Source organism: Musca vetustissima, unplaced genomic scaffold (genome assembly GCF_032173495.1).
Source record: "Musca vetustissima isolate MV318-11 ecotype Yass unplaced genomic scaffold, APGP_CSIRO_Mvet_v1 utg2274, whole genome shotgun sequence".
In the NCBI taxonomy this organism is placed as follows: domain Eukaryota; kingdom Metazoa; phylum Arthropoda; class Insecta; order Diptera; family Muscidae; genus Musca; species Musca vetustissima.
In genome coordinates, this window is record NW_026879689.1 from 84537 (window position 1) to 103256 (window position 18720).

General features: G+C 34.3%; 1 protein-coding gene across 1 annotated transcript in view; it reads right to left on the reverse strand.

The window, feature by feature from the left end:
* Window positions 1-17421, reverse strand: part of LOC133324750 (plasma membrane ascorbate-dependent reductase CYBRD1-like) — a 28622-nt gene extending 11201 nt beyond the window's left edge. The window contains exon 1 of the mRNA XM_061533590.1: window positions 17304-17421. Coding sequence (XP_061389574.1) covers window positions 17304-17385 — 82 coding nt within the window. The 5' untranslated portion in view covers window positions 17386-17421. The remainder of the gene's footprint in view (window positions 1-17303) is intronic.
* Between the last annotated feature and the right edge of the window lie 1299 nt (window positions 17422-18720).

Consider the following 18720-nt stretch of genomic DNA (forward strand, 5'->3'; position numbering starts at 1 on the left):
CAAATATAATTTTATGAATTTCAAATGCAATCCTTTGAATGGAAGTATATGAATTCTAAATGAAAATCTATGAATTTCAAAAGGTTTTCACGAATTACAATTGATATGTTATGAATTGCAAATGGAATTATCGAAGTGCATTACAAATGGAATTCTCGAATTACAAAAAAGGTATAGACACTCAGGTTTGAAAATGGGAAAAGAACATCGACATATCGAAAATAAAACGGGCTATTTTAAAACTTAGGTGATCTATTAATTTTTTATTCACCACGAATACAACATACCCTTATGTAAGTCCTATATCAGAAAAAAATTTCTGAAAACATGTGTGTTCAGCCTTCAATATCACGGTATGATAAATTGCAGGCATTGCAATGCGAAAATACCTGAAATATACTGACAATGGTTTCCTTATATGGATCCTATGTCAAAATATGAATCATTTTCTTTAAACAGGTATGTCAAACATATATATGGGATGACGTTATTTTGGGGCTACCCTAAAAAGTAGACAAATATCAGTCTGTAAAGTTTTCTTTATTTCTTATGTTCTCTATGAAGTTTTTTATGTCGAGAAGTTTCTTTCTAGGTTTTATATGAAGATACGACACTTTACATAGATTAAACGACACATTTCTAATATCAGAATATAATTCATTATGTATGTATAAATTTAATTCTAATTTATAATAATAAACACGATATTGAAGAAATGGCTAGATGATTGTTTTGTTTTATTTTAAAACAAAAATAAATGTGTTTTGAATACACAAATTAATTGCGTTTTATAAACAATAACAAAATCAATAATTTTCGTGGCTACTTTAAATGGTTGTAAAATAAACACAAAAACAAAAATAAATTTAATAACGATATGAAAAACAAAAAATTATATTAACAAAGTTATGATATTTGTTGTTGTTAATAAGAGGCGACCACAATATACACACACTCACACCCTCCACAACCCAAACATCATTGTCGGTATCGACTAACAACAAAATGTTTGGAATGCCAAATATTTGATTATAGATCAAACCACAAAACCCAATGTGGAATGGAATGGGGCTATGGGCAATTGTAAACATATTCTCATTTTTTTCTCACTCGCATCAATTCTTTTTTTTTTTTTTTTTGCAATTTAATCGAAACGTTGAATAAATAGATATATACGTACTGGTACTCAGTGGTTTTTCGAATCGAGTAACGTCAAAATAAACAATACAATGTTCAAATTTCTGACAGTTCCATTTGCTAATGTGAAGAAGTGAATCATTTTAATCTGACATATGAGTTCACTTCAATAAGAGACAAGTGAAAAGAAACTTTGTGGATTTGGATTTATTCCAGTTATAAAAGTTTCTAAACCATAAATTTATATCGGTGATAAATCCAAACATCTGTTGCCACGTTATTGTTTAGTTTTTGGGAACCCTACTCACAGCTAGACGTCTGTTAGTTGGTACGTCTTAATGGTTGTACAGTTCAAATGGTTGTACAGTTCAATGGTATGGATCAATAAATGGAGTCCCATATTTCTAGTCAATCTGTATCTAATTAAAAATGTCGGATGAGAAATGTTTAGATATTCTTATCATTCAACACGACAAATAGAAAAACAATTAAAAAATGATAACAGACAATCAATTTGTGTTTTAAAAGAATGCGATAGATGGCAAAGAGATGAAACGCAGACGCCATTGATTTCGTAAATTTAAAAAAAGAACCTAATCTATAGTTTGTCAGCATACGCGTACTATGGAATCTAAGTTATTTTAGAGCATATGCAGGACGTCTTCAGGAGGGTTTTTCCTCAACTAATCTAGCATATGCTGGACGTCTTCAGGTGGTTTTTTCCTCAAGATATTGGAGGGTTATATATGTTTGCGGATAATTTTCTATATAAAGTTTTTTCTCTCATCGAAATAGCTATATATGACATATAATACTCCTGGCGAATAAACAATTTCTTTCACGAAATGATTACATATAGATAGTATCGTCTTATGATCTGGCAGACACTCCTTTCAGGTATTCGGTCGGACTGAAAGTTGCCGATTAAAGATCCGATTATTGTATGTATCATATTTTTTGTGAACTATTGTGTACGGTATCGATTCATTCGTTAATTGATTTAATTCTTAAAGCTGTGACGAACATATCCGATTTTATTTGGATATGTATTAATTGGTTGTGCATATAAAATAATCCCCAATATCCTAGTTGATGTTGTCTGCATTTCCCCCATTTATACCAAGGCAGCATGGTCTCTGGACTTAGATTGGGTCTAAAAACTTTCATAGATCCAGTGCAGTTTTTTTATCTATCTTCAATCAAAATACAATTTGGTCAATACGTTGGGCGCCAATTTCAATAATGGGAATTATTCGATCTTCTCCATTTCTTCTTAAAAATTTGGTATATCTTAAAAAATATTTTTTATTCCCTCAGCCTTATGGCCAATTATATACTCTTCGATACGGCAAAAATGTGCCTCATCGAAATATTGGTTTTAGACTCCGTGTTTCTATGAAGGGCAACGAAAAGGAAAACCAAACTTCACACTGTTGATGAACATCGCAAATTTACAAATATTCGTTCGTCTGATCGGCCGCGCATCCAATCTTAATTTTTTCAGGTTCAAATGTGGGGAATATCGGTCAATGAATATTTTCATAATTTCATTCACAGTTTATTTTTTCCATATTGTACATGTACCTTGCCTTGAATACAAGTAAAAATTCTTATAATCATGAGAAAGCCACAATTTTTCCTACTCCGCTCTACTTTAACATAGGGTGTGAAACGAAAGAAAATCTCAGAGAACAAATGAGAAACCGCCATATGAAATGACTTACTAAAAGAGAACGCAGAGAACGAACTTTTTTATACATGTAAACAAGCACCTGTTTCCATCAGGGATGAAAAATGTGAAAAGGTACCAAAAGAGTATTTTTTTAAATAAAAGAGTACTTTTTCAAGAAAATAAAAAAAAAACATTTTATTCAGTTCATAAAGATCAATTTCAAGATATCACTTAGTCTATCTTTCTAATGATATGAGAATTCTTGCTTCTTTCGATTGCATTTGAATTTGTATGCTATTGACTAATTTTAATTTCTCTTTCTCGAAAGCCAATATACCCCAAATAAAGTGCTCTTAAAATTATTGAAGTAATCACGATGACTAGGAATGTCATCAATTTGCCTACATCGGGAGATAGCACAGAGTATGCCATCTGACAAACATATCCGGTTTAACTTAATTTAATGTTTGTAATTTTAATCATAAGTGAACAGTTATCAGTCGTAAACTTCAAGAGAAGTATTGCAATCTTAATCTGCATACTTTTGTGGGTCAAATCCGTAACAAATTATAATCAAAAAAAAAAAAACCAGTAAGGAAAGTTGTAAAGTCGGACGGGGCCGACTATATGATACCCTTCACCACTATGGGTATATTAAACAGGACTATTAACATGAAATTGGATGAAATAAAATATGTGATATTTATCTACATGTGAATCTACCTAGATCTATCCATAAAGTATGTAAATCGACTTCAAACAAATAAAAATAGGTCATCCGTTGGGCTATGTCTGTACTTCTACAAAACCCAACTACGTAATTCTATGCTCAATTTTGTAAGTTGTGCAAAATTTGATGTCAATCTGACTAACATGAGGAGTTTGATGCCCAATTTACTTGAAATCGGGCAATAAAATATATATGGAAGGTCTATCCAAATATTAAGCGATTTCAAACAAACTTGTCACAGGTTAGGTTATACTAATTTCAGAACGTTTTGTTCCTACCAGCATATTGGTTCCTTGGTGCGTCAATTACTTAAAATCAATCTAAATTAAAAGGGAGCTATATCTAAATCTGAACCCATTTTCACGAAACAAGGCAGATATCACTCTAGGCTCAATTCAGTACGTTATGCCAAATTTCGTGCAAATCGACGGATATATAGGGACTTTGGTGCACTATTTATATGAAATCGGACGAAACTATATATGGGAGCTATATCTAAATCAGGACCGATTTTCACGAAACTTGGCAGACATCATTCTAGGCTCAATTCAGTACGTTCGCGCAAATCGAAAGATATATAGGGACTTTGGGGCAACATTTACATGAAATCGGACGAAACTATATATGGGAGCTATATAGAAATCTGGACCGATTTTCTCGAAACTTGGCAGACATCACTCTAGGCTTAATTCAGTACGATATGTCAAATTTCGTGCAAATCGAAAGACATATGGGGACTTTGGGGCACCATTTACATTAAATCGGACGAAACTATATATGGGAGCTATATAGAAATCTGGACCTATTTTCTCGAAACTTGGCAGACATCATTCTAGGCTTACTTCAGTACGATATGTCAAATTTCGTGCAAATCGAAAGACATATGGGGACTTTGGGGCACCATTTACATGAAATCGGACGAAACTATATATGGGAGCTATATCTTAATCCGGACCGATTTTCACGAAACTTGGCAGACATAATTCTAGGCTCAATTCAGTATGTTATACCAAATTTGGTGCAAATCGAAAGATATATAGGGGCTTTGGTGCACCATTTACATGTAATCGGACGAAGCTATATATGGGAGCTATATCTAAATCTGGACCGATTTTCTCGAAACTTGGCAGACATCATTCTTGGCTCAATTCAGTACGTTATACCAAATTTCGTGCAAATCGAAAGATATATAAGAACATTAGGGCACCATTTACATGAAATCGGACGAAACTATATATGGGAGCTATATCTACCGATTTTCACGAAAATTGGCAGACATCACTCTAGGCTTAATTCAGTACGTTATGCCAAATTTCGTGCAAATCAAAAGATATATAGGGACTTTGGGGCACCATTTATATGAAATCGGACGAAACTATATATGGGAGCTATATCTAAATCTGGACCGATTTTCACGAAACTTGGCAGACATCACTCTAGGCTTAATTTAGTACGTTATGCCAAATTTCGTGTAAATCAAAAGATATATAGGGACTTTGGGGCACCATTTACATGAAATCGGACGAAACTATATATGGGAGCTATATCTAAATCTGGACCGATTTTCACGAAAATTGGCAGACATCATTATAGGCCTAAATGATTAGCATGTATCAAATTTCGTGCAAATCGAAAGATATATAGGGACCGTTTACATTAAATCGGTTAAATATATATATGGGAGCTATATCTAAATCTGAACCGATTTTTCCCAATTTCAATATGGTTCGTCCTTGGGCCGAATAAGTGACCTATGCCAAATTTCATCCAATTCGGATCATAAATGCGACCTGTACTTTACAATTTAACATGGACAGACAGACAGACGGACGGACGGACGGACATGCATAAATCGACTTAGAAAGTGATTCTATGCATATTCTCAAAAGGAACCATGGGTCTATCTCAATTATTTTTGTCTGTTACAAACATATGCACAAAGACATAATACCCTGTACCACAGTGTGGTGAAGGGTATAATATATATATATATATATATATATATATATATATCATGGTTTAATGAAGAATTGGAATGGTACTGAAATGGTCACGGGGGTACTACGGTACTTTTTTCGGTAAAAAGGAACTAAAAAAGTACTATTGTACTGAATTTTCCATCCCTGGTTTCCATGGTTGAACAGGGCTATTTTACCACTATTGCGGTCATTTGTCCTCTCTCTTTCTGTTTTTTGTGACAAAAACAAATGTATTCCTCCAACCGCACCACATACCCCGTTCATTGATCATCTGTGTTTTGTTTTGGTATTGTCCTCCCCCCCTCACCACACTTGCTGGTTGTTAGTTTTGCAACCGATTGTTAGGCTACTGTTTCTCTTGCCACCGTCTCGCCATTCAATAGATTGTGGTTAGTTTTGTATTCCATTGTTTCCTTATTTCACTCACTGCTACCGAACTCTGCATTGGTGTTATAAAATTCACATATGCATTTTCCTAATTATGTTAGTATATATGATAGAACATACCAATGTGGCTTTAGGGCTGTCAAATCCACCATTGACCAGATTTTCACTTTGCGCCAAATCTTGGAAAAGACCCACAAAAACACATCGACACATATCACTTATTCGTCGACTATAAAGCCGTACTCGACAACCCTATCCGTTCAGAGGTGTTTAAAGTCATGTCTGCGTTCAGCATTATTGCAAAATTAATACGGCTATGCAGGATAACTTTAACTGACACAAGGTCAGCAGTTAAAGTCGGAAAGGACCTCTCGAAACCCTTGAATATCGAACGAGGATTCAGACAAGGTGACAGTTTGTCGTATGATTATTTTAACATCCTGCTGGAAAAGGCCATAAGAGAGGCAAATGTGATCAGAAACGGCACACCAAACAGCACATGTTACTCGCCTACGCCGATGACATCGACATAATGGGTCGAACATTGCGAGCGGTAACAGCCACAATTGAACAATGTGAGAAGGAGTCTGCCAAAGTGGGTCGAGCAGTAAATGGCGAGAAGACCAAGCTGATGGTATCAACGCGCAAGACGTCCAGTAAACTCGGACCAACTATAAAACTTGAAAACTACAGCTTCAAAGATTTTATATATCATTGTATTGCCATTAATAATACTAATGACATCAGTTTTGAAATTCGGAGAAGAATAGTGAGCCAAGTAACGGCCACAAATTAGATGGAAAGATAAAGTGGAAGAAAACATTGCCGAACATGGTCTTTCAAATTGGAAAAACAGCGACCGACGCGACTGGAAATCTTTTTAAGGAACGAAAGTTCTGTCACAAGCCAGCTAAGAAGTAAGGGGCCAAAATTATGTTTACTTCCGATTTCTCCCAGCAGAATTTTAATGTCATGGCCAGGGCGTCGGACATATGCATTTTCTAGACGTTCGTTAAAAATATTTTTGTCTTCCGTTATGGGCGCAAATAAGGCTGATGTAGAAAAACTTCGGTTTTATACGGATTATAGCAATTCACTCAACTACTGGAGTGAATATGGAGTTCTTTTATGTTCCTGTTAACCATAAATCCGTAGCCAAATTCATGTCTCGTTTCATGGCAGCTACTATATAATCTGATTTACTTACGCCAGTCCCTTTCCATCGTATTTCCTGTAAGTCAATAATATTGGCTTTGTACTTCTTGAGTACATCTGCCAAAGCGAAAACTGCCCCTGTTCTGTACAACGCGCAGATTCGCAGATCGTGGTCCTTTATACGTTTGCGGAGGTCAACATTAGGGGGTTTGGTTTTCTTTTTCGTTGGTTTTTCATAGTAAGAGGGGTTTTTCGAGTGTGGTCAACTAATTCGACGCTTCGACCCATTTTTTATGGTTCTTCCCCAGGTGACACCGCGGGGAAGTCAGCGGTCCACAATTGAGATGAAAGAGGGACCATGAAAAGCCTGGGCTTTGCCATTTTAAAGCCAATCACAACCGTTGCTTGGTATCTATTATCCCCTACGTCACCCACTTTGTCTATAAGGAATCGTTTTATTCAGCTTGTCTATGTAAAGAAACGACCCCTTCAGCACGTCCATATAAATATAACCTTTCTTTTCAATTCGCCTATACAAATACTCCCTATCTTCGGCCGTTACATGTTAAGACAATTTGCTTCAGCTATATATACAACCTCGATATCTTTAGGTCACCTGAAATAATTAGAATTCTTTCTCTCCAATTCGACGTTTTATGGACTGCATCTGCATCAGCTCGACTTTATAAAGACTCATTCTTAACTATAATCTTGTTCTTCTTTGTTGTCTTTTTCTTGATCGTTTTAGTCGTCTTATTGCAAATTCTTTATTAAATTAAAACGCAACAATTTGCGGTTGAACTGAAGTGTGTTAGTGTGTGTCTGTTTGTAGTTTTTGTGACTGGTTGCGGTTAATCGAGCGTATTAAAGAAGTCATTGTTGTTGTGGTTGCTACATTTGCTACTACTTCGACAGCTATTGTAGTAATTGTTATTACACACATAATTTAGGACTTGAATGCCAGAGAAGAATGTGACGGCTATGGCTGAATTGTGTGACAGCAACTAATAATAATTCACTCATCTCGTGATAATTCAATTGATTCGAGAAATTTCAGTTCAAAATCGAATGTGTCATAAATATGGCGACCACACAATAAATGACGAAGAGGTCAGAGATTAAAAAACGGCATTTTGTGGGAAGAAGCCACCAAATGCATGCCCTGAAAATAACTTTAGCTTAGGGTTGTATTTGAAAACTTTTTACATAGATACAAAAGGCAATATTTGTCGGCAATTGTACAAGCGCATTTTTTTATCTTTTTCAATAGTATTTTAATTTGCATGTACATCTATCTGGGTGATTCATTTTCCTTATCTTTACTATGTCTTAGGCGATGCTGATAACAATCTTTAATCAGTGATTGCTCCCAAACAAACTATGTAAAGATAGAGCACGCTCACACACATACACACACCAGCTGATTTTGTGAAAAGAAAAAAAACTAAATTAAAACATTTGCAGCAGATAGACAACCAACAACAACAACAAAAATATACCGACATATCAATGCACCGCCATCACTAGTTACAGGTTTACACTTTCGATTTTCAGTGCAAATTTTAGTTTAGTTTCACAAAGAAAACTGCAAACAAGAAAACCAGCAACAACAACAAAAAATCACAGTTTGCAAAAACAGAAAATTATTCATCAATCAGTGGTAAGATTTTCATGTTTTGGCAACATGCAACTTTAATGTTAGACCGGCATACAGTGGCCTCAAAAAGTATTTGACATTTGCAAAATGGTAACAAATCTTCGTCTTGCCTTTGACTCTTGAAAAAATATTGTTTAAAAAAAAAATCTCCACCTTGCATAGGTCCTTGAAAAATATTGTTTTAAAAATATTCTTTAAAAATACTTTTTTCAATATTCTTTGAAAAATCCACGCTTACAAAAATTAAAAAAAAACACTTTCTTGAAAAATATTCTTTAAAAAATCCACGTTATTTAAAACGTATTATTTAAAATATCCACGATTTAAAGAATATTCTTTAAAAAATTCCAAGAATTGATAATTCAATATTCATAACATTTCATTTGTAATTCGAGAATGTAATTGGTAATTCACTACACCTTTTTCACATGTTATTCAAAACAATTCAAATGTAATTCGAGAATTCCATTTTAATTCACAACATATAATTTGCAATTCACAACATATCAGCTGTAATTCGAGAATTTCATTTGTAATTCCTAGAATACCTTTGAAATTCATAGAATTCCATTTGAAATTCATAAACTTCCATCTGAAATTCCAAGTATTTGCGTTTGAAATTCATAAAATTTCACTTGAAATTAATAAAATTCCATTTGAAATTTAAATAATTCCATTTGAAATTCTTAACATTTGATTTGAAATACATAACATTTCTTCATAACATTTAATTTTAAATTCGAAAAATATTATTGGTAACACAAAAGGAATTTGTATGAATTTGAAATGAATTGTTATGAATTACAACTGAAATTTTATGAATTACAAGTATTTGTATTTGCTCTTAAAAAATATACCTTTAAAACTAAACACCTTTTTTTCCTTCTTAAAAAAAGAGTTCTTCAAAAATCTACAACTTGCTTTGGTCCTTCAATGAATATTCTTTAAAAATCCAAGCCTGTGGAGGTCATATAAATGATATTATTTAAAAAATCCACGACTGTGTGGGTCCTGCAAAGAAGATATTCCTTAAAAAACCAATAGTTTTCATTTTTTAAAAAAATGTTTTTATTTTAATCCAACCTAGCATTGTTCCTTGAAAAAATATTCTTTAAATGTCAACACCTTGCATTCGTCCTCAAAAATAACATTCTTTAAAAAATCCATGTCTTGCATTGGTCCTGGAAAAAATAATATTTTAAAATATACTCCTTATATTGCACTTAAAAAATATTCAACAAAAAAGTAACTCCTTTTCTCGTTCTTAAAAAAATGTTCTTCAAAAATCCTTAGTATTGGCCTTGAAAGAATATTCATTAAAAATCCACGACTGTGGAAGTTTCTTTCTTAAAAAATGTTTTTTTTTAATTCAAGCTTTGCATTGTTTCTTGAAAAAAATATTCTTTAAATATCAACGCGTATAAAGGTTTAAATATCAACGTATTTAAAGGTCCTTAAAAAAATAATCATCAAAAAATCCTCTCTACGGAAGTCCTTGAAAAAATATTGTTCAAAAAAGCCACGTTTCAGTGATCTTTGAAAAAAATTCCTTAAAAATCCACGCTTTATATTCGTATATTTTCGCCCATATAAGTCCTTAAAATATATATTCCTTAAAAAAATCCCCGCCTAAGTAGGCCCTTAAAAAATTATTCTTTAAAAAATTCACGCTTATGTAGGCCCTTAAAATTTTATTCTTTAAGAAATTCTCGCCTATGTAGGCCCTTAATGTATTCTTTAAAAAAATCCACACCTATCTAGGCTCTTAAAAGAAATATATAAATAAATACCCGCAAATGGGCACCGGGTAGATATACACCCCTTGGATATTTACCCGGTAAATACCATCTCTAATTATGGAGGATATAAAGGAGGATTGGGCACGACCGATGTTATTTGTTTGTTTCTTGATATGCGGTATAAAACGAAGTCCTTGGGTGTCATGGCAGGGCTATATGGCAGATGACCCATCAGCACACAAATATCTAAGTTTATCGATGCTCTCTCGCCATGAAAATTCCATCTTTAGAGTACGTTTTGAGCAAACCATTATCCAACAATTGAATGGGCTGTTATTTAATTTTTTTAGTAATCAATGAGTAGAAAATTACTGTAACCCTCATTATTCGACAATTTTCAGCCAAATTGGCAATAGTTGGAAATTTTAGATTTTCATTGGGTGCCATATAAAAGTCCCAATAGATTTAAAGCACTTTGACTGTCCACCCCACCGAAATTTAACGACTTTCTCAGATGTTTCACGTTGAATCGAATTTTTGAGGAATGTTGAGAATTCTTTTATTCTTTCCTTCATTTTCCCACTGAAATGGTTCTGGAAGGTGGTTCTCACAAAAAGTTCTCTGTGTGTGATCCCGAAATATTGCCCAGAAATCTATATATAATATATCAAATATTTACCCACTGTACCAGTAAATAAATCCTAAATGCGCATTGACTAAACTATCGGAATATGTGCTTCGAACTGAAAAATTTTGCACAACATTAAGCAACTGCAACCACAACAACAACGATAATAATAAACATGAATAACGTTTAAAACTTTTCCATTGTCTAAACATAACTCTACACAAAAAAGTAGTTTACAAAACGATTTTTTTATTTTCCTTTTTGAAAAATCTCTAAACTCAAACAAAGATACCAGACAGAAAAAAAAAGAAGCGAACAGGTGAGTGAACAAACGCATCATTTGAAAATCAATTTAAATCACAACAAACACACAGCAGACAGACATAAAACTAAATGAATAAATCGGTGGATGAATATTTGGCCAAGACTCGCTGCTTCTATGAAGCTGTACTTGTAGTTATGCGCCGATGTGTGTACAACGTGTTGAAAGTAAGAGTTTTCTTCATTTGCGGTTTCATATGAGAGGAACGTGCCCGCAGTGCAGTATGGAGGCAAAGTTATAAATATAAATATTAGCGACAAAAAAAATCAGAGGCGACCAGTTTTCATGTATTGACCTGAACCCATGGAACCATATGTTAACATGCAAAAGGAAACGAGATAGACACATTGTTGCTTTTGGAGAATATGCATAGAATCACTTTCTGAGTCGATTTATGCATGTCCGTCTGTCCAGGTATTTGTGTGTCGCATTTATGACCCGAATTTGATGAGATTTGGCAAAGCTAATTTGTTTGGCCCAAGGACGAACCCTATTGAAATTGGAGAAAATCGGTTCAGATTTAGATACAGCTCCCATTTGAAGTTGCGTCCGATTTTATGTAAATGGTGCACCAATATCCCCATATATGTGGCCGATTGTGACAACATTTCGCACAGCATATTGAATTAAGTCCAATTTGATGCCTGTGAAGTTTTGTTGAAATCGGTTTAGATTTAGATAGAGCTTCCATATTCATGCAAATAGTACACCGAGGAGCTTTTGTTTACATTGCAGGAAGTATTGGATTGAAATATGTTGAAGTATTGGATTGAGCTAGTCAGTCGTGCGTACAGACCTGACATGACAAGCCAAGACTTCTCTTTTATCCTCGCAAATCAAGAACATAATGCGTGCTAGACGATATAAATGTTAAATAATCGCATTTTGATTATTAGGCCAGTAGTAGTCCAATCGGCTTAATTGCGAACCTTTTAATTGAAAACTCCGGTTAATTGAAAAAAATATGTTTGAACCCAATCATTTTTTAAAATTTCCACATATATTGCACCGATTGATTATTAATAATTGAAAACGAAATTACCTCCAAAAGGTCATGTTTCTTTGAAAACCCGGCCTAACATTTTATACCCTCCACCATGATGATGACAATCAAAATATCTAAAATTAATGGTGCTCCTAGGAGAAAACTCATGTTATTATAGGACCTTGAACTTACCGAAAACACGTGAGAAAAACATGATTGAAATTCTCAAAACATTTAATAGTATTATATTGAGGGTAACTACTCACTGGAACATCGAAACCCGAAAATTCCAACGGTGTTAGAAAGGGTACATGTCTGGCTCTCGTATGAACTAAGATTATTGACTTCGCTCAAAAATCAACAAAATGGCGGACCATTGAAAACATATTTTTTGAATATTGCAAAAATTTTCAAAAATCCCCAAAATACCGAAAGTACCGTTATATGGGGGCAACCCTGAAATTTGGGTCAAAAATAATAATTTTTGGTACGGATATGTGTTATTCAATGAGAACCCAAAATACCAATTTACAGCCAATTCGGTTGGAAACCCTGCCTAAAATCCCCAAAAACCGAATATTACACCAAAACGTGGACCGATATATGCCATTTGCACCACCAAACATCGCCAATCGCGTTTTAGATATGAAGCTCTCACTATACATCACTAGCTTCGATCCATAGGTATTGAATATCAAAATAAATAACTGTGTGGTACAGTGTATTATGTCTTTGTGCATATGTTCGTAACAGGCAAAAAGAAAACGAGATAGACCTATGGTTCCTTTTGAGAATATGCAAAGAATCACTTTCTGAGTCGATTTACGCATGTCCGTCTGCCCGTTCGTCCATGTATTTTTGTGAACAAAGTACAGGTCGCATTTATGATCCGATTTGGATAAAATTTGGCATAGGTCACTTTTTTGGCCCAAGGACGATCCCTATGGAAATTGGGAAAAATCGGTTCAGATTTAGATATAGCTCCTATATATATATATTTTCCTATATATCCGATGTGTGTTAAATTAAATGGTGATATACACCTTAATATATGGGACACCAAAGTACTATATATCTCGATTTGCACAGAATTTGGCACAGCGTAATCAATTAAGCCTAGAATGATGTGAGTTAAGTTTCCTGAAAATCGGTTAAAATTTAGATATAACTCCCATATATATTTTCGTCCGATTTAATGTAAATGGTGCACCAAAGTCCCTATATATCTTTCGATTTGCACGGAATTTGGCACAGCGTAATGAATTAAGTCTAGAATGATGTGAGTTAAGTTTCCGGAAAATCGGTTCAGATTTAGATATAGCTCCCATATATATTTTCGTCCGATTTAATGTAAATGGTGCACCAAAGCCCCTTAATATCTTTCGATTTGCACGAAATTTGGCACAGCGTAATGAATTAGGCCTAGATTAAGCCTGAAAATCGGTTCAGATTTAGATATATATGTGTGTATATATTTCGATTTGCAGGGAATTTGGCACAGCGTAATGTATTAGGTCTAGAATGATGTGTTAAGTTTCCTGAAATCGGTTCAGATTTTATATGACCAAATGAAAAATTTAGTATAGGTTGTAGAATGACATATTTATGGATCCAATTTAATTTTACTGGTCCTTTAGAAATGGTGGCGTCTGTTAGGATTCATCTGTTGATGAAAGTGGTGTAGGGTATCATATATTCGGCCCCGTCCGACTTTACTACTTTCCTTACTGGTTTTGTTACAAATGTTTTTGTAATATCTCCATTGTAATAGATTCGGCATTTTGAAATGGGGCACATTCGGCCATGTACAGATAGTGCAATATTGTTTCATTAAAATGTTTTTTAATTTGTCTTTAAAAAAATCATTTAATATGGTTCGAAATTACATATATAAGACCAAAAGTTATTGTATTGTCGAAAATGCGATAGAAAAAAAACGTATGTGGCTTGAGAAATCAACGTCCGCCGCTAGAAAATACAACCTTAATTGTTAAACATTGAGTCGCGTATTAAAACAAAATAGAATCTTTAGAGGATCTGAATTCCCACAAGACTAATAGTGGTGATAATTACAAGTATATGACTATGGTGCCGAATGTGCCCCATTAAATGCCGAAGCTACCCCGGGTAGGGGCACATTCGGCGAATTTGACTTTTTTACAAAAGTGTAAAAATGTTTAACTAATACAGGGTGGCCCAAAAAAGAGTGAAGGATTAAAAATGGTTATATCTTTTTTGTTTTTAATATTTTTTTGTTTTTGTCTTTTTCTGGTTATTTACTGGTTCTTGGAGGTAAATCATGGCTACATATGATGTGCAGAAACGCGTCAAAATCATAGAATTTTTTTATTCTTCTGGAAGGTCAATATTTACAACTCAATTAAAATGTCGTCGTCATTTTAATGTCCGAACAGCACCCAGTCACAACATGATTAGGAACTTAGTCTCCCGTTTTGAGGAACATGGAAGAGTTTTAGATGTTCCAGGAAGAGGAAGATACCGATCTGTGCGCAATGAAGCAGTTGTGGAGGCTGTACGACAGAGTGTAAACGAAGATCCATCTGTCTCTACTCGTCGTCGTTGTACTCAATTGGGAATCTCCAGAACATCCCTGCAAAGAATTTTGAAGCGGGATCTTAAAATGTTTCCGTATAAAATTCAAATGGCACAGCAACTGCTGACACGCCTGCAATATGCTATTCGAATAATTTCCAGAAATTGTGATTTTGCTTGGCATCTACGTTCACCAGATTTTACACCTCCAGACTTTTTTGTGTGGCTATTTGAAGGAAGTTGTGTATATCATAAACCCCAAACAATTCAAGGGCTTAAGTGCAAAATTCAAGCAGAAATAAGCAACTTGGCACCAGAAGCTATACGAACAGTAATGGAAAATGCGGTTAAAAGAGTAAATTTTTGTTTGCAAGAAAATGGACACCATTTGAGAGATGATATATTTCAGACTTAAGGGGACCCCCCCCCATTCTCGGGGTCAAATTTTTTTTGATTTAATTCGAATCTACACTAATTCAAGAATGTCCCTACAAATTTTCAAATGAAAATCGCAAGAACTCTTGAAGATATAGACGATTTATTGTGTCAGCATCAAGTGACGGCTAAAGGGCTTCTCAAACTTTAAACGCGTTTTTCTCTTTTGCGAATTTCAAAAACTAATAACCCAATCGATTCCAAATTTTTACACGTTTCTCTGTGAGTGTACTGCTATCGTATGAACTAGGATAAAGCCAATCGGTGAAGATCTTCCTTATTTTTTTTAACTTGGCTTTTGGTAAAAAATATTTTATATTTTTTCAAAGGTCCACCATTTTGTTAATTTTAGAGCGAAGTCAATAACCCTAGCCAGACATGTACTCTTTCTAACACCGTTGGAATTTTCGGATTCCGATGTTCCAGTGAGGAGTTATCATGCCCGCCATCAAAAATAAGGGTTTTTCTTTGATCACAAAAAACAACAACAAACATTTTTTGTAAATTATTTTTTTTATCTTTTAAATCTTCAAATATATATGTGCAAAGTTAGTTATATCTGTTAAGTAAGTACTGAGATATAGGGCTCTAAAAAAGTTCCGAATGTGCCCCAGTCTCCCCCACCAACAATTTTTGTGCAAAATTTCAGATATCTGTGTTAACTATTGCGATCTCTATCATGATTTCAACAGACAATCAGACGTGATCAAGAATATATACTTTGTGGGGTCTCCGGCGAATATTTCGAAGTGTTGCAAACGGAATAACAAATATATTCCCTTCACTGAAGGATATAAACATATATATGTGTTACATTTCAGCCATGTTATTTTTATGTGGTGATTAATTTTGGGAACATTGGCTGATCAATCACGAAAAATCTGACCATATATGGACCAATATAAAATGGACTGGAACTGAACTCCAAGTGTGAAGAAAAGGCCTTCTTTTTGTGGTTTTAGTTAATATAAACATTATATTTTTTCCAGCAAATACGACGTTATTAATTCAGCCAGTTGATCGGGGGAGAATTTTATCAATCAATATCGGAAAAACATTGTGCCAAAACTACTTCTGCATTTGGAATGTAGATTTTCTTTGAGGAAGCCGAAATTTGTGAATGGGGTAACATACATGCAGAAGCTATTTCAAAATGTTTCAAAAAATCTTTATTCCTGGTATTTCAATACCAGATTTATTGAAAATCGGACTTCGCATTATTGAAAACACTCTGATAATTGAAACAAACTCACTGCAGCCCTCTAAGGTTTAGGAAGAAAAAAATTCTGTCATGCGAATGAATTGCCAATAAAAGTAAATGTTAGGGTAAAATTACTCATTTAAAGCACCATCCTTTTTGATGTGTTATTTGACGGATTTGATAATTAATTCGCCATAATTTATAATTCCCAAGATCACGTACTATTTGTATGCAACGGTTAAAATCCGATTTTATTATTTTTATTATTTAATTCAAGATCTACACCTGAAGTTAACTTTTTAATCAGAGTTTTTTTAAGAAGCTATGTCCCTTGTATCGAAATCTGCTCAGAAGTTATGCTTCCCCTTCTCACCATTTAACAAGGCACGCATAGCTTTTGCAAATGGTTTATTACTTATATTTTGTTGTTGTTGTAGTTTTAAATGCTTTTGTTGTTGTTGTTATGGTCGATTGTGTGAAAATCACATTTAGTGAAAATGGATTTAAGCCAACCACTCTTGCAACTTTTACTAGACAACATTAAATGTTCGTGGTTAACGTATCGGGGTTTCTGGCCAACCAACATTTCTGGGTGATAATTTAAAGTGTAGAGGGGGTTGGTAATGAAGTTGCATGCAACTTGCATCATGTGTTCCAGAATGTGCAAAAAATGTGGTAAATACTTTTTTTAGAATTTTCCATGAAATTCTGTCGCGACCTTACCTTTGGTAATAATGGTCACTGTTGTTGTCACCGTTGCTGGTGCAGCATTTGGATTTGGCTGCAATTGTTCATTTATATTCATTTTCTTAAAATCCACGGTATCCTCTGTTTTGGAGGGTGCTTCGGCAATGGGTGCCAATGGTGCAGGGGCTGGTGTTGCTGCTGACACCACCGACGATGGCATTGTTTCTGTTGTCGGACTGGTGACAGCGGCTGTTATTGTTTCGGTTGCCACTGGAGCTATAATGGGTATTTCAACTGTCATCATATTCGAATTGGAATTTTCGCTACTAACATTTTTTTCCACTTCCGACATTTTGTTCGAATGGTATTTGTTTTTACACAAAAATTAACAAAAAAATTTTTGCAAAAAGAAAAAAAATGTTTTTTTTTTTAAGTTTCACTTGTTATTATTGTCCGTTCTTTATTCGTTGTTATTTGTTTTTTGTTTATATATACATATGCGTGTATGTGTGTTTTCTTTGGCGTTGCGTGTTTTGCTTCAGTTATTCGCTATCACAACTTGGCGTATTCGCTTTTAATTCACGACTGACAGTAATTGAATTTTTGTGTTTAAAACCATTTTTACGCGCTCAAAATTGCGCTGCGCCAGCGTTGGAGCAGCAGCGTGCATAGCTTCAAGTCAATAGCAAAGCGCTCTCTCTCCCACATGAATTTGTACAGTGGGCGTCATAAATAAGGTACATAAATTGTGAGGCGAATATAAACATTATTAAACCCTCGTATTATTGAATGTATATTGAATTTTCAGTTCCAAACACGAAATAAATCGATTAATTAATTTCGGGCTTTAAAATAGGTGTGTAATTTGATAGTTCGGGTCCTTAGACGAGGGAGAACATCTGTAGAAAATGTTCACTATAACTAAATATAACTATAAGTTTTTTTAAAAGTTCCCATATAAAGGAAGCGCCCTATTTTCGATATTTTAAACCGAAGTAGTTTTAATTTGGCATTCTGATTTCTTGGCTCAAAACCGCTGTGGATGTTATTTGTTATTTCGTGTTGTAGCTTGTTCGCTAAAAAATGACACTAAAGGTCCATGTTTTGCCACGATTTTGTTATGATCGATTTTCCGTATCTAATAGGTCCTAGCTGCATTTTCCAACATTAGTGTCTATAATTTGGTATTTCGTTTTCTCAGATGTTAACAATGCCTCCAGGCAGTATGAATATCCCGACCGATTTTAGGTATTTTAAGAGTGAACCTCAAGTTGGAGCGTATGAAAACTTCCACCTGACCGAACTAAATTACTATTTTAATTGTTTCAAAATAATAAAACCATACATGGACCAGGAAGCCTAAAGTTCGCTAGAATCGCACCATTTAGGAATGCTTTATCGGTCTACAATTTCCCTTAGAGCCTTAAGTTTGTTCCGAATGGACTGTAGGAAG